Source organism: Epinephelus fuscoguttatus, linkage group LG3 (genome assembly GCF_011397635.1).
Source record: "Epinephelus fuscoguttatus linkage group LG3, E.fuscoguttatus.final_Chr_v1".
Lineage (NCBI taxonomy): Eukaryota > Metazoa > Chordata > Actinopteri > Perciformes > Serranidae > Epinephelus > Epinephelus fuscoguttatus.
This window is the reverse complement of record NC_064754.1, coordinates 433,500-455,367: the sequence shown is the minus strand read 5'-3', so window position 1 is coordinate 455,367 and position 21,868 is coordinate 433,500. Positions and strand designations below refer to the sequence as shown.

General features: G+C 45.4%; 1 protein-coding gene across 2 annotated transcripts in view; it reads left to right on the top strand.

The window, feature by feature from the left end:
• The window catches only part of capn8 (calpain 8), a 44,004-nt gene extending 26,446 nt beyond the window's left edge, over window positions 1–17,558 (top strand). For both annotated transcript variants that reach the window (XM_049571888.1, XM_049571887.1), the window contains 12 exons: window positions 2,600–2,769; window positions 2,935–2,946; window positions 3,131–3,342; window positions 3,440–3,476; window positions 3,895–3,960; window positions 4,064–4,121; window positions 4,332–4,396; window positions 10,154–10,222; window positions 10,804–10,882; window positions 11,320–11,436; window positions 16,387–16,445; window positions 17,379–17,558. In XM_049571888.1, coding sequence (XP_049427845.1) covers window positions 2,600–2,769; window positions 2,935–2,946; window positions 3,131–3,342; window positions 3,440–3,476; window positions 3,895–3,960; window positions 4,064–4,121; window positions 4,332–4,396; window positions 10,154–10,222; window positions 10,804–10,882; window positions 11,320–11,436; window positions 16,387–16,445; window positions 17,379–17,402 — 968 coding nt within the window. In that variant the 3' untranslated portion in view covers window positions 17,403–17,558. The remainder of the gene's footprint in view (window positions 1–2,599; window positions 2,770–2,934; window positions 2,947–3,130; window positions 3,343–3,439; window positions 3,477–3,894; window positions 3,961–4,063; window positions 4,122–4,331; window positions 4,397–10,153; window positions 10,223–10,803; window positions 10,883–11,319; window positions 11,437–16,386; window positions 16,446–17,378) is intronic.
• The last annotated feature ends 4,310 nt before the right edge of the window (window positions 17,559–21,868 follow it).

The window sequence follows — 21,868 nt, the reverse complement described above, 5'->3', positions numbered from 1 at the left end:
AGATCTCGTGGGTCCTCATGACTCCCACTGTCCGGCGGAGCTGCACCGCTCCGCACAGCAAACGCAGCCGGTGTGTGTTGACGGACGGCGGAGCACGCAGCAGATAACCAGCGCAGCCGTTCCGCAACGGACACACATCCAGTGGAATTCCGGCGTCAGGGTTCATCTGCCTCCTAAGTGGCACAGCTTTAGGGCGCGTGCATGAGCGAGTTTAACCCAGGCAATTTTTCACTTTCCATTCAGTGTCAGTGAAGCAGCAAAAAAAAGTCACTCCAAATGGCAGTTTTTATTGTCACGTGGAGTTCAACTTTGGTGAAGTTTGATCAGTGAAGTCACAGCTTCAACCAACAGCAAAGAATCATGTGACGCTGATTGTTTCTGTCTGTAATCAGCTGATAATGTATGAAAATAAACTTCCCCACATGAGAGACCCTGACTAGCTGCAGTGAGTCATGAGACGGGCAGGTAACATAAAAACATGGAAAATGCACCATTAACATCACATTGTGTTCATTAGCAAGCTAGCTAACATTTATTCACTAGCTAGCAAGCTAGCCTTCCGTGTTTCTGTTGCATTACCAGGCACTGCCCACATTCAGCACAAATATCGCCGCAGCAGACGACGGTCACTCGCCTGCAGTCTCTCATGTGTGACTATGTCTTGACTCTTCTGATGACATCATCACTATTCATTTCAATTCAGTTATTTATTTTCATGTCCTCTAATTATTTTGAAGCTACGCTGTGGACAGTTACCATGGTTACAGCTGCCACCGTAATACCATGGTTACATATTTGAGGAAAAGGTACTGTTGGATTCCCTCAGTGAAACAACAGATGTTTTCAAAGGTCACTTTTCATTGTAATAAGGAAAATAAAGAAGTTCCTTATCTGTTTGATGCTGCAGAACAGCTACCGCTCCACCCGGCTCAGTCTTGGCAAGGTCCTGAAAACACCAATCCTTCATCTGTTTGATGAAAGTAACTGTAAAAATGTCCGAGTTCGTTTTCATTTTTATTTTTAAAATAAAGCTCATGCTTTTAAAATAAGACAATATTTTTTCCAACTTATTTTTCAATAAAATAAAAAGCTGTTCAAACTCAGAAAAAGACCTTCAAGGAATGCATCAAATTCAAAAGACATTTCAACTGCTTCAGCAGTCACACTAAGGGCTCTAGTTTCCCGGCACAGCGCAGGGTGGCGCAGGGTGGCAAACCCCGCGCAGAGCTAGTTTCGAGCAGCGCAACCCAAGGCGCGCTCAGTTTGGTAGTTTGGCAGACCGAGGTGCGCTGAGATGGGTGTGGCGGCGCAGGGGGAGGTGTCGACAGATCCAGCTTGGCGCAGTGACAGTTTCGTGCCAAAAGGCTTCACCGAAGGTGCGCTAAAAGCTCGCCATCTAAAACCAGGTCTACTGTCAGCGCAGGGGGAGCGCAGCCGGTGTAAGCTGAAGTTTGGCTGACCGGCGGACAGTGCGCACACGTCACCAAAACCTCACAGGCAGGTTTCCAGAATATCAGGCACATTAACGATGCAATAAATACCCACAAAACCACTATTCAATGCAACAATCTGCAATCGTTTGGCACGCGTAATGGACACCCTATCTAATTTGATTAACACAGCTGCAAACTAATCAGTTCACATCCCTCTCAGCCAACCACAAACAGCCACAGCATCAGATAGGGAGTATATATTCAGCATCTGTCATCTTAGAAAAGTCAAAAGAAAAGAAACAGAGTGAGACTGCGAGAGAGAAAGAGAGAGCGCGCACGAGAGAAACGCATCATTGATTTACAATTGTGGTGACCTCCTCCCAGGCTACCTTTGCATCATCAGCCCGTGGAGGTCTGCTCGCAGTTCCGTATATTTGGACACTGCGAGCAGACCTCCCGGACCAAAACATCAGTTTCCTCCTGGGAGAAGTTTGGCCGTCTGACGCTGTTGCTCTCTTCTGCCATGGCGAATTGAGTAAACTCTCATTACGCCTTCGCGCGGTGCATTTAAGGGCGAGGAGAGGGGCTCATTTGATTGGTGTGATGTGTGTAAAACCCACTCCACGCCTTCTCTCCTCCCTCTTTCCGACTTGCGGCGGTAGGAGGGACGGAGGTGGGAAAGAGGAGTAGCTGCGCCAGGCGCACGGTGTGCCAAACTTACAAAATCCGCCTGGCCACACCCAGTTGGCGAAGCGCAGGTGCGCTGCGCCTCCACCTCGCCTGGTCTGCGAAACTAGAGCCCTTTGACTGAAACCTTTAGTAACTTCAATGCTCAAAATCTCTCAGGCCAAAACCTCCCAAAACCTCAGCTTCAACTGATCATAACAAGTCACTACAACAACTCTGACATTTACACTACAGTAGGTGTTGATATCTAACATTCACACTACAGTAGGTGTTAATATCTGGCATTTACACTACAGTCAGTGTTGATATGTCAGTGTTAATATCTGGCATTTACACTACAGTCAGTGTTGATATCTGACAGTATTAGAGTTTTTAATTTTCACATTTTCATCAGTTTGTTAGTGATTTTCTAAAGTTTGTGTTTTTTCTGCTGTGTCTGTTCAAACCTTCTGTTTCTTTTCCTTCTGTTTATTTTGCAGCCACCTTCTGCTCCAACCCTCAGTTCTTCATCCGACTGGAGGACGTGGACGACGACCCTCACGATGGCGAGGACGGCTGCACCGTCCTCATCGGTCTGATGCAGAAAGACGGTCGCAGGGAGAGACGCTTCGGACGAGACCTCAACACCATCGGATTTGCAATCTACGAGGTCTGAACGCTCACTCACCCACACCACACACACACACACACACACACGCACACACTAGAAACAGGAAACAACCAAATGATTTATGATGAAAATAATCTGCAAACTTCATTTAATCAACTTTAGCTGTTGGAACCCTGCTGATGGTTGTTTCTCTACATTCTGCAGGTTCCTGATGAGGTGAGTTCATCCATCCATCCATCATCCCTCCATCCATCCATTCTTCCATCCAGCCATCCATCCATCATCCCTCCATCCATCCCTCCATCCATCCATTCTTCCATCCAGCCATCACTCCATCATCCATCCATCCATCAGTTAATCAATCATCAACTATCATCCCTCCTTCTTCTTCTGTGGTCAGTATAAAGGTCGCAGTAACGTCCACCTGGGACAGGACATCCTGCTGAGGAGGATGGCTGTGGCACGCAGTCAGACCTTCATCAACCTGAGGGAGGTGTGTGACCGATTCAAACTGCCGCCCGGAGAGTATGCCATCATCCCCTCCACCTTCGAACCGCACCGCAAAGGAAGCTTCATCCTCAGAGTGTTCACTGAGAAACAGGCCCACAGTAGGTCAGCCTCACACACACACACACACACACACACACACGTACTGGGATAACTGGGTGATGTCCTGGTCAGACTGGTGATTATCTCCTCTGTATTTCAGTCCGATGGAGGAGGACGTCAACGCTGACATCCAGGAGGTTTGTAACACCCTGTTCGTAACACGTCGAGATTTAAGTTCCCTGACAAACCTGAAATATCTGTTTGAAAATTAAGAACAGGATAGGAACCTATTAGAACAGGATAAGAACCTGTTAGAACAGGATAGGAACCTGTTAGAACAGGATAAGAACCTGTTAGAACAGGCTAAGAACCTGTTGGAATAAGATAAGACCCTGTTATAACAAAATAAGAACCTGTTAGAACAGGATAAGAACCTGTTAGAACAAGATAAGAACCTGTTAGAACAGGATAAGAACAACCCTTTTTGTCAGTGAGAAAACCTCTGTAACATCTGTTCCATGTTGTGGTTCTGAGTCAAAAGAACATAAAATAGAACTGAATGTTCTGCAGTGGTATTTTTGATTTCACTGATTCTCTGCCATGTTCCGTCTGCAGCCTGACATTGGACACAACGACGTGGATCCTCACTTCAAACATCTGTTTGTCCAGATCTCTGGAAATGTAACTCATTTATTCAGATGTCTTTGTGTTTGAAGCTTCACTTCATGTCTGTCTGATAGAACAGGGACAGAACGTCTCACGCTCTTTCCTTCTGTCTCAACAGGACTCTGAGATTTCAGCCTTTGAGCTCCAACAGATTTTGGACAAAGTTGTTGCTCAGAGTAAGAAAAGATGATGATGATGATGGTGATGATGATGATGATGATGATGATGATGATGGTGGTGATGATGATGATGATGATGATGATGATGATGGTGGTGATGATGATGATGGTGGTGGTGATGATGATGGTGATGATGGTGATGATGATGATGATGATGGTGATGATGGTGATGATGATGATGATGATGACTGTGCTGTGTGTTTGAAGGATCTGACGTGAGGACGGACGGCTTCAGCCTTCAGACCTGCCGCAGCATCATCAGCCTGCTGGACGTATCCTTCAGACAAACTTTTGTCTTCATGTTTTCATTTGTAAATTAATGACCACGTTCATTAATCATGATGATGTCATCAGCTGCAGCCCTCATCCTGGTACGGTCTGTCTATTTACCAGCCCACTGTAGATGAAACCACGCCCACTTCTGGGCAGCATCTCCTTGAGTTCTGTCCATACCACCACATATGCATTACCAATACATACTTCCAGTCCAGACCCATCCACAAAGTCTCTTGGAGACATCCATGTTCAGGTCACTGGCATCAGTTAGATCTGATCATAACACGTGTTACTGATCTCAGAGTCATCATCGAAACCCGCAGCCTACACAGCGCAGTCTGCGACACAGAACACTCCTTTGTGATCTGTAGGGTCAAGCTACAGGCAAAACAATTACGTAGTGCAAAACGGCTGACCCAGTAAAAGCCACAGCCTTCCTCTGTGCTTTAGAGGATTCACTCCCCCATCAACCCCAATCCTCCTCTGCCCAGCAGTACTGGGACGGCTTGCAGGACACCATCCACAGCATGGCCCTGTCAGTTTTTGGCAAGAAGCTGGGAAGGCCAAATTAACAGAATTGGCTCCAATCATGGAAGAGAAGCGCACTGCTCTCATTAATTATAAATACACCCCCAACGACAAGACCCTACAGGCCCTCAGATCTGTGAGGAGAAAACTTCAATGTGCCTCTCGACGCTGTGCCAGTAGCTACTGGCTACAGCTCTGCAGTGATATTCAATCAGCTGCTAATACAGGTAACATCAGACTGATGTATGACAGCATCAAAAAGGCACTTGGACCATCTCCTCACACAACTGCCCCACTGAAAACAGCCATCTGTGACCGCTCCAAACAACTTGACCGCTGGGTGGAACACTACTTGGAGCTTTACGCCAGGGATAACGTCTCCGATGCAGCACTCAGGCATGTAGGGCGTTTCCCCGTAATGGAAGAGCTCGACATGGAACCAACCACTGAGGAGCTAAAGCAATTGACAGCTTGGCCAGCAGAAAAGCACCAGGCAGCGATGGAATAACAGCCGAAGTCCTCAAGTGCGGAAAGCCTGCTCTTCTGCGCAGACTCCACAGGCTCCTCTGCCTGTGCTGGAAGGAAGGCTCTTTCCCACAGGACATGAGAGATGCAAACATCATTACCCTATACAAAAATAAGGGAGACAGGGGCGATTGTGACAACTACCATGGCATCTCCCTACTTAGCATCACTTGCAAGCTCTTTGCTAGAGTTTTACTGGGTAGACTCCAGGTCCTGGTGGAGAGAATCTACCCTGAATCACAGGCAGGGTTCAGAGCCCGATGATCTACCTTGGACATGATCTAGTCCCTGAGACAGCTGCAGGAGAAGTGCAGAGAGCAGCAAAAACCACTCTACATGGCCTTCATTGATTTGACCAAGGCATTCGATCTAGTGAGCAGGAGTGGCCTCTTCCAACTGGTCGAACGGATAGGCTGCCCTCCAAAACTCCTCAGCACTCTTTGGTCCTTCCACACTGACACGTATGGCACCATCCAGCATGATGGGAGTACTTCTAACCCCTTCCGGATCTGCTGTGGTGTGAAATAGGGATGCGTGCTGGCGCCCACTCTGTTTGGCATATTCTTTTCCCTCCTCCTGCACCAAGCCTTTGGAACCTCAACTGAAGGAGTCTACCTACACACTAGGACAGACAGCAAACTTTTCAACCTCTCCCGACTGAAAGCAAATCATTCGGGAAATGCTGTTTGCTCATGATGTAGCAGTGGCAGCACACTCCCAGAAACACCTGCAGGTCCTCATTGACCAGTTCAGTTACGCATGTCAGAACTTCAACCTAACCATTAGCTTGAAGAAAACCAAGACCATGGGACAGGGCACTGAAACCCCCCCTTCCATCACCATTAACAGTTACACACTGGAAGCTGTGTGCAGCTTTATCTACCTTGGGTCTACCATTACCAACAACCTGTCACTTGACGCGGAAGTCAGCAGCCAGATCGGAAAAGCAGCCTCTACTTTTGGGAAACTTACATTTAGAGTATGGGACAATAACAAACTCACCATCCGTACAAAGATACAGGTGTACAGTGCCTGTGTCAGCAGCACACTCCTGTATGGCAGCGAAGCGTGGACCACATACTGGCTCCAAGAGCAGAGGTTAAATTATTTCCATCTGCGCTGCCTGAGACACATACTGGGCATCACCTGGCAGGACAGGATCACAGATACAGCGGTCCTAGAGAGGGCACAGCTCCCAACAGTGTTCTCTCTCCTGAGGCAAAGACGTCTCCGCTGGCTGGGCCATGTCCGCTGGATGCACGATGGTTACATGCCAAAAGACATACTATACGCAGAGCTAACATCTGGCAAAAGGCCAATTGGCCGCCCTCTGCTTTGGTATAAGGATGTCTGCAAAAAGGACCTCACATCCTTCAACATCAATCCTGCCACCTGGGAAGATGCCATACAGTCCATCATCTATGGCAGCAGGCACTCCGCACCGGACTGCAGACCCATGAAACCACTTTGTCTCAACAAACAGAAACAGAAAGAAAGTTGAGAAAGCAGCAAGTCACCATCACATCCTCAAAATCACAGAATCCGGCCTTCACAGCCACAGAAGACGCTGTGTCCAAACCTAACTCCCAGGCACAAGAAAGCTATAGTCTTATGAGACTGCGATGGCGATGTAGATGAAACCACGCTCACGTAATCTGCGCCGTGTCCCACGCCGTACCCCATGCCGCAGCCTGACGTGCACCTCCCCAGAGATGTAACTCCACAGTGTCACAGTGACACAGACCTCCTGTCTGTCTCTGTGAGCTGAAACCATTTCCCTCAGTGGAAACAAAGCTTTGATTTACTTTAATTTCACAGATAAGAAACAATAAATTGTGAAGACAATAAAGCCTCCACACACTGTGTGTGATTTATCCTGGCTGAAATATGAGCAGAGGAAATCTCTGCTAGCTGCTAGGCTAATTTATACAATGTAAAATGCCATAGACTTGTGCTAATAACGTTAGCATGTTGTATTTGTTTGGAAAACGTGTTTAGTATAAGACAGTTGTTTTGTCTGTGAATGCTGCGAGTTATAGTGAAGCTGATTTGTGTTTGACACTGTCTCTATGAAGCCATGTTTAATGTGTGTTTAATGAGTGTTTAACGTGTGTTTAATGTGTTTAATGTGTGTTTAACGTGTTTGTGTGTTCAATGTGTGTTTAATGTGTTCAATGTGTGTTTAATATGTGTTTAATGTGTTTATGTGTGTTTAATGTGTTTGTGTGTTTGTTTGTTTAATGTGTGTTTAATGTGTGTTTAATGTGTTTGTGTGTTCAATGTGTGTTTAATGTGTTCAATGTGTGTTTAATATGTGTTTAATGTGTTTATGTGTGTTTAATGTGTTTGTGTGTTTGTTTAATGTGTGTTTAATGTGTTTGTGTGTTCAATGTGTGTTTAATGTGTGTGTAATGTGTTTATGTGTGTTTAATGTGTGTTTATGTATGTTTAATGTGTGTTTAATGTGTTTAATGTGTTTATGTGTGTTTAATGTGTGTGTAATGTGTGAGACGTCCCTCTCCTCAGCAACACTCTCCAGCTCCTCCTGGAGGACCCCGAGGTGTTCCCAGACCAGATGAGATCTATAATCCCTCCAGTGTGTTCTGGGTCTGCCCCGGGGCCTCCTACCAGCTGGACCAGGAGGATCCTGATCAGATGTTGAACCACCTCAACATGAAGGAGCAGCGGCTCTACTCCGAGCTCCCTCCAGATGTCTGACTCCTCCCCCTATCTCTAAGGCTGAGCCCAGACACCCTACAGAGGAAACTCATTTCAGACGCTTGTATCTGTGACCTCATTCTTTCAGTCACTACCCAGAGCTCATGACCATAGGTGAGGGTTGGGACGCAGATGGACCAGGAAATCAAAAGCTTCCAGCTCAGCTCCCTCTGAACCACGACAGTCCAGCACAGTACCTGCATCACTGCAGACACCGCACCAAACCACCGATCCATCTCACAATCCATTCTACCCTCATAAAGCCTCCACACACTGTGTGTGATTTATCCTGGCTGAAATATGAGCAGAGCAAATCTCTGCTAGCTGCTAGGCTAATTTATACAATGTAAAATGCCATTGGTTTGTGCTAATAACGTTAGCATGTTGTATTTGTTTGGAAAACATGTTTAGTATAAGACAGTTGTTTTATCTGTGAATGCTGCGAGTTATAGTGAAGCTGATTTGTGTTTGACACTGTCTCTATGAAGCCATGTTTAATGTGTGTTTAATGTGTTTAATGTGTGTTTAATGTGTTCAATGTGTGTTTAATATTTGTTTAATGTGTTTATGTGTATTTAATGTGTGTTTATATGTGTTTAATGTGTTTGTGTGTTTATGTTTGTTTGTTTAATGTGTGTTTAATGTGTGTGTAATGTGTGTTTAATGTGTTTATGTGTGTTTAATGTGTGTTTAATGTGTGTTTAATGTGTTTAATGTGTTTGTGTTCAATGTGTGTTTAATGTGTTTAATGTGTTCAATGTGTGTTTAACGTGTTTGTGTGTTCAATGTGTGTTTAATGTGTTCAATGTGTGTTTAATATGTGTTTAATGTGTTTAATGTGTTTGTTTGTTTAATGTGTGTTTAATGTGTTTAATGTGTGTTTAATGTGTTTGTGTGTTCAATGTGTGTTTAATGTGTTCAATGTGTGTTTAATATGTGTTTAATGTGTTTATGTGTGTTTAATGTGTTTGTGTGTTTGTTTGTTTAATGTGTGTTTAATGTGTTTGTGTGTTCAATGTGTGTTTAATGTGTGTGTAATGTGTTTATGTGTGTTTAATGTGTGTTTATGTATGTTTAATGTGTGTTTAATGTGTTTATGTGTGTTTATGTGTGTTTAATGTGTGTGTAATGTGTGAGACGTCCCTCTCCTCAGCAACACTCTCCAGCTCCTCCTGGAGGACCCCGAGGTGTTCCCAGACCAGATGAGATATATAATCCCTCCAGTGTGTTCTGGGTCTGCCCCGGGGCCTCCTACCAGCTGGACCAGGAGGATCCTGATCAGATGTTGAACCACCTCAACATGAAGGAGCAGCGGCTCTACTCGAGCTCCCTCCTGATGTCTGACTCCTCCCCCTATCTCTAAGGCTGAGCCCAGACACCCTACAGAGGAAACTCATTTCAGACGCTTGTATCTGTGACCTCATTCTTTCAGTCACTACCCAGAGCTCATGACCATAGGTGAGGGTTGGGACGCAGATGGACCAGGAAATCAAAAGCTTCCAGCTCAGCTCCCTCTGAACCACGACAGTCCAGCACAGTACCTGCATCACTGCAGACACCGCACCAAACCACCGATCCATCTCACAATCCATTCTACCCTCATTGTGAACAAGACCCTGAGGTACTTGAACTCCTTCTCTTGGGGCAGGAACTCTCTCCCAACCCAGAGGGAACAATCCACCATTCTCCAGCAGAGAACCATGACCTCAGACTGGGAGGAGCGGACTCTGCAAACCGCCCCAGGTCATGCTGGAGGTCATGGTGTGATGAAGCCAACAGAACTGCATCATCTGCATCACAGCAGAGACGCAATTCTGAGATCTCCGAACTGGACTCCTTCCTCCCTCCGGCTGCCTCTCGAGATCCCGTTCATGAATATCACAAACAGAATAAATTAGAAAAACATATATTAAGATTTCAACGTGTGCAAACAAACAGACAGACAGGCAGTTCTGTTGTTTGGATCTTTAACTGATCTTCAGATGGACGGCAGCAGTAAACTGGGTCTGCTGGAGTTTCATCGTCTCTGGATGAAGATCCAGAAATACCTGGTGAGACAGGAAGACAGACAGAAACATTAAAAGAATTAAACTAAACAAACCTGATTCTTGATTGACTGTCTCAAAGTGTGATTAATTATTTTGTGATTATTAATTCACACGTCTGATGTCATGTGGCTTTAATATCGTAAAACTGCTATCAGTAGTCCCGGGCTATTATTAGCTTCAGTCCCTGAAGTCAGCAGGCCTATATTTGAGACAGGCCTTTATTTGTCTAAATGTGTTCACACCAGTGGCTAGTAAAAGAGACTGGCCCTTTAATATAAGTTTTACAGTAACTGAATACAAACTAAACTCAGTCACACTTTTCATATTTAAGGTGGATTCAAATCAGAATCAGCTTTATTCGCCAAGTACGTGTGTACATACAAGGAATTCGACTCCAGTAGACTTGCTCTCAGTGTACCAGAATTGACATAAGTACTCAAAAATTCAGAAAAAGTGGAATATACAGAAATATACAATATACAAAAAATATACAATATATACATAAAAAAAATACAAGGATGCAAGTGTTGTTTGTCCTGCCACTCTGACTGTTCTGTTCTTCTTGGTGTGTGTTGGTTCTGCAGGAGATCTTTAAGAGCCACGACTCAGATGGTTCTGGTACGATGAGCAGTCATGAGATGAGAGCAGCTCTGGCTGAAGCTGGTGAGGATCCTGATCTGATATCTGTGGTTCTTTACAGGGGTTCAAGGGTTTCTTTAAGCAGAACCTGATGAAGGTCCAGAGCTCCTCATTGGACCGACAGGGTCAAAAGAACATTTTTGGATCTTTATTGTTTGAATATCTTTACTGGATGATTCTGTTGATTATTTAGAGAACATGTTTCCAGTTTCATCCCATATGTTCTGGGAGCTTTTGTGGGTTCTGAAGGAAGTTTCATGGTTCCCTAAAGATGATTCAGGTCCCATAAAAGTTCAGAAATGACAGAAAGGTTCAGAGATGGTTCTCCCTAGTGAAACAGTTCTACCACTTAGATCAACACAAAAATGATTCCTGATCTCCATCTGCTGGATCCTCCCTGTTCTTCTTCCTCCTCCTCTTCCTGTTCTTCTTCCTCTTCCTGGTTCTCTTCCTGTATTCAGGTTTCCAGGTGAACAGCGCAGTAATTCAGGAGATCGTCAGTCGATATGCCGACAACAGTTATGCCATTGACTTTGACTGTTTCATCAGCTGCCTGATCCGACTGGAGCTGCTCTTCAGTGGGTCTCAACTTATAATACTCTCAATACTACTGTTAATACTTGTTAAGTTCTTTTGGTTTTCAGCCTTAATGCCTGCCTAAACTCGACTCGGCATAGAGGAGGACAGAGGATGCTGAACAACTCCATTCATTTCCTTTTCTTTAATGAAGCAGTTAGTTTTCCACACAAAGACAAAAGTCAGTTATAGGTTGATAACCTTAAAGAAAAGACCATAAAATCATGTTAATTAAATCAGTCAACTCAATCAGTATAATCAATCAAATCAATTTAACTGAAATCTCTTATCTTCATCACTTTAGTTAAATCAGTAAAGTTAAAGTTAATGTATTAATCAGAATCAGTCAGACATCAGTTAACAAATATACCCAATAATCAGATTAAACATTAAATATCATTAACTAACTTTAACAATCAATTTCATGTTATTAAATATATTTATTACGATTGTCAATGATGTTTAATGCTATTTTTAAAAATACCACTGCAAACCAAATATTTATACTCTTTTAAATAAATTCAATTTATTTACCTATTTCAAACAATCATGAAATTACTTTTAATCTCACTTTTAATCAGAATTTTTCTAAATATAGAAATTTTCTTTTATTACTTACACTTTTTTTAAAAAAAAAAAAAAATGCAGTTCATATCAGTAAGTTTTTAATCAATCACTAAATTTCATCAAATTCCATCTATCACTTTCCCTGATAACATCACATCTCACAAAAATATTTTACCTGTGCAGATCAGGTGTAAGCACAAATGAGAACACCTGCAAGGCATTTCTGCCTGTCGCACTTCCGCCAGTGTCTTTGGTGGGGCTGCAGGGTCGTCAGCCAGGAGCCACCCTTAGTTGATGTTTCGCTCCTTTAATCCCGGAACATCTCAGGGTGGTGAAGAAGGCCCTAGGATCCGTCTCTCCCCCAAGCCTTATCTTTTCTGCAGAGCCAGAGCCAGAAGCTCCCTTGCTCTGCCTCCTCTGCCAGATCTTTCAGGAGCCTCTCCAGTTTGGCACCTCTGATGCCAAGGGTTTTAAGGAATCGCTGGGTGGAGGTTCCAGTGAAGCCTCTACAGCCAACTTCGACTGGGAAGGTGTGTGCTCTCCACCCAGCTTGTGTGCATTCAGCTGCAAGTTCTGCATGTGGACCATATCACAATGTCTGGCCGGAGGGAGGTTGTGGTGATCTCCTGAAGGAACTTCAACTGGCGACCCAGGTCAGCTCTAAGGGCCCACTCCCCTCCAGGTTTCAGCAAGGACCTCTCTCTCACTGTGCTGCTGAGCGCCTCTCCTCCTTCTCTGACGAACTGGATGGGCAGGTGTGATGTTGATGGGCTGGCCCTGTTTACTTCGAGCCTGCATGCCTCGATGGCTTCTGCTAGCTTCCGCAGGACTCGGTCGTGGCACCACCTGTAGCGCCCCTGGGGTCAGTGCAGTCTTGCAGCCAGAGAGGATGTGCTGTAGGCTGGGGCTTTGATGGCCACAAAGATGGCACGGTTCTTCTGTGCCGTACCAGCGGTGCAGGTTTTGGGGGCTTGGGAGGGTGTCATATGTAGCTCTAATCAGGAAGCTTAGCCTTGCTTGGGGCAACTTCCACAAATCAGACCACGCAATGGACCTGATGGTGACGGTCTCCCAAGTTGTCCATCTCCCTTCACAGCCATGACTTTGTAGCCCTCCTCTTCCTCCCTCTTGACTTCCAAAATCACAAGCTGCTTCTTCTTGTCCCTTGAGGCTTTGGACCATGGCTTGGGTGGTGTTCGCGATCCAAACCCTGCTGTGCCATGCTGCACCAACCCCACAACCTCCTGGTGTTTCAGCCGTGTTATGGCCTGGTCTACTGCTTGCGACGCATCCCATCTTCTTCCGGTAAGGACCTGGGCTTTGGCATTCTGCACCACTGGATCAGGAGAATCCTTTAGTTTGAACAGCAGTCTCACCTTCTCCAGTTTGTAGCCCAGGCTGACGGTTTTCAATGGAAGCCTCAGGATGTTTTTCCCCAATAGAGCCGAGTTTGACAGGCATCGGGGAAGGCCTAGCCACTTCCAGATGTAGTTATTTGCCTTAGCGTCTATCTTCAGGACTGCTGAAGCGGGGATGTCACAAAGCTTTAGGGGCCACATGAGGCGATGGAATAGGGTGAACTGGTAGCACCAGACCTTGAACTTGCCAGGTAGTAGGCTTTGGTCGATCTTCTTTAGACCAGCAGTGAGCTGTGAAGTCGCGGAGACAGCCATGTTTTTGTCTGACAAGTCGGCTGTGTTCCCAGGCTTTTCACCGACTGTTCTGCTAAGTGTGGAATCTCCTCACCGTCCACTGAGAAGGAGATGTCATCTCTCCTGGCTCCTTTGCGGATTGAGACACTGCGAGACTTTGATGGCTTGATCTTCATTCTGGCCCATGTCAACAGTTCCTCAAACCTCTTCAGTAGCCTATTCATGCATGCTGCAGTCTGGAGGAGCGTGGTGACATCATCCATGTAGCTTCGGATGGCTGGAAGTCGCTGACCTGATGGAGCTCTGACTCCTCTCACCATATGTCTTGACCTCATGGCTTGACCTCAAAGGCTGCTGTGAAGAGAATTGGGGAGATGGAACAACCCATTGCTATTCCCTTATGCAGTTGGTACCACCCAGTTGTTGCTGTTGATGCAGAGTAGCAGACTTGGAGGTTGTTGAAGTAGTTGGTTATGAGGTCCTGGATGCATGGTGGGATGTTGAAGAAACTGAGGGCATACCAGATGAGCTGGTGGGGGACAGACCCATAAGTGTTAGCCAGATCCAGCCAAACTACATGGAGGTCTGACTTGCTGCACTTGGCTCTCTGAATCTGTTCCCAAATCATCATGGACCATGATGCAACCTGGCAGCCTGGCTCCATGCAGCCTGGAAATCCTGGCACACCTGCCTTCTGACAGCTGGTATCTATGTACTTGTTGGCTAGAAGGTAGTTGGATATGCGCCTCACCATCACCGAGAAAAAGATTTTCCCTTCCACATTCAGCAGTGCAATGCCTTTCAATTGGTTGATGTTACGGGAGTCTTTCTCTTTCGGTATGAAGGTGGTGACCGCCTTGCACCACGCAAGTGCAATGGATTTGGTTTTCCATACGATGTTCATCATCTTCCACAAGAGCCTTAGGGTCATGGGGCAGCTCTTATAGGCCTTGTAAAGTACTCCGTTTGGTCTAGCTGCAGAGGCTGCTCTTGCTCGTGAAACAACTTGGTTGATTTCAGACCATTTCGGGGGGGTGGTATCGAAGTGAGAGGATGGCTCAGGTGGTATAGGGATGTAGCCTGGTGAACCAAGGGGACTTTCCTGGAGAAAATGGCTTGGAGAGAGAAAGATGGTGGCGCAAGTAGTTGCAGCAGCTCGGAGCTTTTCCTTTTGGTGCTTTGTACGTCTGTTTGTGTTGGTTTTGTTCATCGTTTCATGTACATTTGGTCAGAATAACACTTACAGCCGGCATGATCTCCTGAGCTCTGTTTCCTCACTGGAATACGTGTTGGTGGGATTGAGGAGCTCCTCAAAGTATTCCTTCCACCGCCCAACAATATCCCCAGTTGACGTCAGCAGCTCCCCGCCCCCACTGTAAACAGTGTGAGCAAGTTGCTGCCTCCCCCCCTGAGGCACCGGACGGTTTGCCAGAACCTCTTTGGAGCCGATCGATAGTCTTTCTCCATGGCCTCACCGAACTCCTCCTACGCCTGAGTTTTTGCCTCCGCGACTGCCGCTGCTGCACTCCGCTTGGCCCGCCGGTACCCATCAGTTGCTTCTGGAGACCCACAGGCCATCCATGCCCTGTAGGCCTCCTTCTTCAGCCTGACGGCTCCCCTCACCTCTGGTGTTCACCAGCGGGTTCGGGGAACTGCTGTTCGGTGCATAAGCACAGACAACAGTCAGGACCCGTTCCCCGACCCGAAGGCGCAGGGATGCAACCCTTTCATCCACTGGGGTGAACCCCAACGTACAGGCAGAGAGTCTGGGGGCTATCAGAAAGCCCACCCCGGCCCTCCGCCTCTCACCCGGAGCAACTCCAGCAAAGGAGAGAGTCCAACCCCTCTCAAGGACTAGGGTTCCAGACCCGGAACTATGTGTCGAGGTGAGGCCGACTATATCTAGCCGGTAGCGCTCAACCTCTTCCACAAGCTCCGGCTCCTTTCCCACGAGAGAGGTGACATTCCATGTCCCAAGAGCCAACTTCCGTAGCCGAGGATCGGACCGCCAAGGCCCCCGCCGTGGTCTGCTGCCCAATCCACACTGCACCGAACCCTTCTGGATCCCTCTGCGGGTGGTGGGCCTGCAGGGGGACGAGCCCATGTAGCCGGTTTGGGCTGGGCCCGGCCGGACCCCATGGACGAAGGCCCAGCCACCAGGCACTCGCCCACGGGCCCCAGCCCCAGGCCTGGCTCCAGGGCGGAGCCCCGGTAACCCTCCGGGCCGGGTACACCAACTCTTGTTATCTTCCATCATGAAGGATCTTCTGAACCGTTCTTCGTCTGACCCTTCGCCCAGGACCAATCTGCCATGGGAAACCCTACCAGGGGCGAAATGCCCCCGACAGCACAGCTCCTAGGGTCATTAGGGCACTCAAACTCCTCCACCACGATAAGGTGACGGTTCTCGGAGGAGACTGTTTATACTACTATCAATCAGTCAATCAATTTTATTTATAAAGCCCAGTATCACAAATCACAATTTGCCTCACAGGGCTTTACAGCATACGACATCCCTCTGTCCTTATGACCCTCGCAGCTATTAATATTTCTATTTATACTACTGTTAATACTACTATTAATATTTCTATTAATAGTACTGTTTATACTACTATTAATACTATTAACAGTAGTATTAATACTACTGTTAATACTAACTATTTTTTTCCTGTTGTCTTTTTGAATAAAGTTTTTCATTTATTTTAAATAAAGTTTATTTATTTTCCTCCTCAGAGATGTTCAGAACTCTGGATAAGAAGAACCAGGGGAAGATCCAACTGGACTTGCAGCAGGTACACCTGGTCCTGTACGAGGGCTGTCAACGAATATTCTAAATTCAAATTTAAATTCGAATTTGAAAAAAAAATGGACCTTCGAATGTGAAAATTGATATTTGATTGTGGAGAAGAAAAAAAAACACCACCGCAGCTGTCCTCTTTGCGAGTGGGCGTTGGCCTGGGCCGCTGCACCGAACACACTGCATAAGGCCACACCGCCTGCGGAGGTGCTGCGAAGTGCAGCGCACCAGCCGGAGCATTTCTGTTCACATCAGACGCGCATTTCTCCATGCTGGTCGACAAGTGGTTCTACTCCCAGCTGTTGTCTCCGTCACCCGGCTTGACACATTCACTCGCGCAGAAAATAGACCAGAGCCGGCCATGAAGCTGCGCGCCGCGGCACAGCCAGTGTGGATGACGCAATCGGTTAACATGGGCGACGAAAGGAACCTGGCTTCGCTTCGAGGCGCTTCGAGGCTCTTCGAGGCTATTCGCAGTGCTTCCACGAGCGGTGTGGCCTGAGGGGTCAGAGAGGGGGGCGAGCGAGAGGTCCGCGGTCGTAATATAACGTAATGTTATCGATAATTGTTTTATGTGTTTTAATGTGTAGGTATGTAAATGTTTTCAAAGACGTTTATGTTGAACTAAAAATACCTACAAGTAGTTATGTTTCCTTGTATTAATACATATACAAGTATGTTTCCTTGTATTGGTTTGCCCTCTTGTGGACATAATGCGAAAAAAAAATCGAATGGTTCGAACCTATGAGTTATTTTTAGAAGGAATATTCAAATGTCATTTTTGAGCAATTTTGACAGCCCTATCCTGTACTGGTCTCTACTCAGACCATTATACCAACACAGAGTGCTATTGGCGCCCTCTACAGGCTGTATGTTGGTCACATGACATCATCAGTGATCCCTTCTTCTTCTTCTTCTCTTCCTGCAGTGGCTGTGCCTCGCCATCAACTGAGTGCCGCCGGCTCCAGGAGCATGCTGGGAGTTTTCACCTGCAGCTGATGTTCTAATTAAAACTGTAACAGGAAGTCTGTTTCAATGTTTTCAAAACTGTATTCATCTCTGAATAAAACACGTTTTATTACAGACATAAAGATTCATTACTGATTCATTATTGATTAATTATGTCATTAATTACGAAACAATAAACATTTCTGTTTGTGTTTGATTTGAATGTTTTTTCATGGTGTCTCACAACAGGACACAAAGGTCACCACTACTGACCTCAGCTAAAGCTAACGCCTCATTGGTTAATGAACCAACAGCCAAATGTCCATGATAACACTCCTGCTAAAACTAACTAGCTTAGCATGTTAGCCGCAGCAGCTGCTATCTCAACTTTTATGTCCTGTGGCCTCATTTATAAAACTGCACAGAAAAGGTGACAAACGAACAAAGTTCAGAAATATCCTGATTTATAACACTGCGCACGCATGTCCCACGCATGTCCCACGCAGGTTTCCCTTAATAAATCACAATCAACTTGAAATGTGGCGCAGGTGAGCAAGCGTTTGGCCCCACCCACAGGTGCCTATAAATGGCCAGTGAAGCAGCAGGAAGCAGAGCACGGCTAACAGGAAGTTGACAAGTTGACAGTGAAACTGAAGTTGTTGTTGGAGAGATCAAAAAGAGAAAGACAATGTTGTGTGGACTCAGTGTGGACGTTACCGAGGCTCAAACTACAGCTGGTGACTGATGCTGTAAATGCTGCCGTCACTGTCAGACTGTGTCACAAGTCAAGAAGAAGAAGAAGTGTCACATATGAATGTGTTCATGGGTGCTGACGTATTCAGACTGAAAGCTGACTTTCTGAAATAAACACTCTAAATGAGGGACTCAGTTCTACAGCTTCCAGAGTCATAAACAGTTCATAAACGACGCATCACATCCAGACGCTGGCGCACAGCAGCAGCAGCACTTGGCTCAAATGCCTTGGGATTAGAGTTAGGACCCGGATCCGGTTGTTTTTTGGAACCGGGTCCAAAGTTCCGGTTCCAGAACCGGTTCCATCACATTTGGAGTAACGGTTCCTGCAAACGAGCAAATGATTGTAAACAAACAAACAAAAAAAAAAAACCCACGTCACGTGCATTTCCATTAGAGTGCGGCATGGGCCGCATATTTCCGTCCGAACCCGACCGAGCCCGACATTATTTAATTTCTAAAGCACTGAGTTTGTGTCACACAGTTGTCATGGTTACAGGCTATTTAACAGGCTGGGCGTGCGCCGTGGGTGCTCAGCGGAGAGGGAGACCTCCGTGTTTGAAACGGGAGCGGGTGGCGGGAGGTCCGAGGCTTACAGCGAGGGGAGCGGTGTGTGTTGTGTTCAGGTGTAAATAACAGTGCCCAAGCATGAATGCATATAAGTATTTTTTATTACATTGCTGTGGTTAATTTGAGGCAATAGTGTTACTGTAGAAATCAGAGAATCACTCTTTGTTGTTATATATTCTCAGGGAGATGATACAAGCTCTAAATCTGAAATACACACCACACACAAATGTGTATTTTCATCTAACTGTACTGTGCAACAGTTAGAATAAAGTTTTTGTATTTGTGTAATTGCATTTGTGTTTATTATATACTTGTTTAAGTCTAGCAAGTATAATGAATATAATGTAGGAATCAGTAAGGAATCGGAATCGTTAAAATCCTAACGAGTCCCCACCCTACTTGGGATAGAGGTCAGGGTCGGGGCATCAAGCGGTAGTGTCACATTGTGCAGCACCGGCACAGTTTGATTCCTGTGGGTGCTTCTTTGTAACGTTGGCCCCAGCGCAGCGCAGAGATCCAGCAGCACCACACGCAGCAGTCTGAACCGGCTCATAAGCCACTCATCATCGTTGGCCAGTAGGTCCTGCTGGTCCCTGAGGATCTGCTCCCTCCAGAGTCTCCCATCCACCACATCCTCTAACAGTGCCGAATAAGCCATCGTGCGTGTTTACGCACTGTGATCGCTGCTTTTATACTCACCCATCAACTGACTGATCACATGTGAAAAGGAATTCACTGATTGTAACTGAGGGCCAACCAACACGTGAGATAAATGTTAATAATGATGATTATACACGTTATTTGTTCACACTCTTTCTAACAGTGACTCAGCACTTTACAATGACACACAACACTTTTAGCTCACAGCAATAAAAGAATTAAAGCCATAAAACAAACACATAATAAAACACAGTCTATGGGCTCATAGAGGAAACAGTGACAGTCTGACCTCAGATCTGCCCGACTAATGAAAACGGCTCCATCACATGATGTCATGATGTCAGAGTTTTGTTTGTATTTACTTTCCTAACTCGTGCTCTTCATGTGTGCACATCAGTCAGTCACAGACACGTCTGTTCCTTTGTTCATATCTAAAACATGACAGGGTCATATCTGTCTTATTTTACATACTCATATCAAAGTCACTTTCCATCTTTCTATCAGAGGGGCGCAGTTTCTTTGATTCAGGGTAAATGTTCATATAGACAGACTCACCTGTGTAGTGATGAAGATGATGATGATGATGATGCTTGATCAGACTCACCTGTGTAGTGATGAAGATGAAGATGATGATGCTTGATTAGACTCACCTGTGTAGTGATGAAGATGAAGATGATGATGATGATGATGCTTGATCAGACTCACCTGTGTAGTGATGATGATGATGATGATGATGATGTTTGATCAGACTCACCTGTGTAGTGATGATGATGATGCTTGATCAGACTCACCTGTGTAGTGATGATGATGATGATGATGATGATGTTTGATCAGACTCACCTGTGTAGTGATGATGATGATGTTTGATCAGTCTCACCTGTGTAGTGATGATGATGATGCTTGATCAGACTCACCTGTGTAGTGATGAAGATGATGATGATGATGTTTGATCAGACTCACCTGTGTAGTGATGATGATGATGATGATGATGTTTGATCAGACTCACCTGTGTAGTGATGAAGATGATGATGATGATGATGATGATGTTTGATCAGACTCACCTGTGTAGTGATGATGATGATGATGATGCTTGATCAGACTCACCTGTGTAGTGATGAAGATGATGATGATGATGATGATGTTTGATCAGACTCACCTGTGTAGTGATGATGATGATGATGATGATGTTTGATCAGACTCACCTGTGTAGTGATGATGATGATGATGATGTTTGATCAGACTCACCTGTGTAGTGATGAAGATGATGATGATGATGATGATGTTTGATCAGACTCACCTGTGTAGTGATGAAGATGATGATGATGATGATGATGTTTGATCAGACTCACCTGTGTAGTGATGATGATGATGATGATGATGATGCTTGATCAGACTCACCTGTGTAGTGATGAAGATGATGATGATGATGATGATGATGATGTTTGATCAGACTCACCTGTGTAGTGATGATGATGATGATGATGGTGATGATGATGATGCTTGATCAGACTCACCTGTGTAGTGATGAAGATGATGATGATGATGATGATGTTTGATCAGACTCACCTGTGTAGTGATGATGATGATGATGTTTGATCAGACTCACCTGTGTAGTGATGAAGATGATGATGATGATGATGATGTTTGATCAGACTCACCTGTGTAGTGATGATGATGATGCTTGATCAGACTCACCTGTGTAGTGATGATGATGATGATGATGATGATGTTTGATCAGACTCACCTGTGTAGTGATGATGATGATGATGATGATGTTTGATCAGACTCACCTGTGTAGTGATGATGATGATGATGATGATGTTTGATCAGACTCACCTGTGTAGTGATGATGATGATGATGATGATGATGCTTGATCAGACTCACCTGTGTAGTGATGAAGATGATGATGATGATGATGTTTGATCAGACTCACCTGTGTAGTGATGATGATGATGATGATGGTGATGATGATGATGCTTGATCAGACTCACCTGTGTAGTGATGAAGATGATGATGATGATGCTTGATCAGTCTCACCTGTGTAGTGACGATGATGATGATGATGATGTTTGATCAGTCTCACCTGTGTAGTGATGATGATGATGCTGGTGATGATGATGAAGGTGGCTAACTGACACTAAGGTTAATAAATGAAATATATTTACTGAGGGAATAAAAACATTTTTCAACATCTTTGAATCAAACCTGTGAAAAAAAGGAGCAAAAATAAAAGTGTTGAGTTTCTTCAGCACAAACAGGAAACTGTGCCACGCCTCATCCGAAGTCCCGCCCACCTCACCTGCATCACCACATCAGAGTCGTCACATGTCATGTCACACAGAGAAAAGCACAACAACAACAACAACAAACAAACAGTGTGGACGTGTTGTGAGTCTCTGCATCCTCAGTTCCTTCTCATGTTGATCAAACTCTCCAAGATGTGACATCATCATCTCTGTGATCCAATCAGAGTGTGCCGTGGGCAG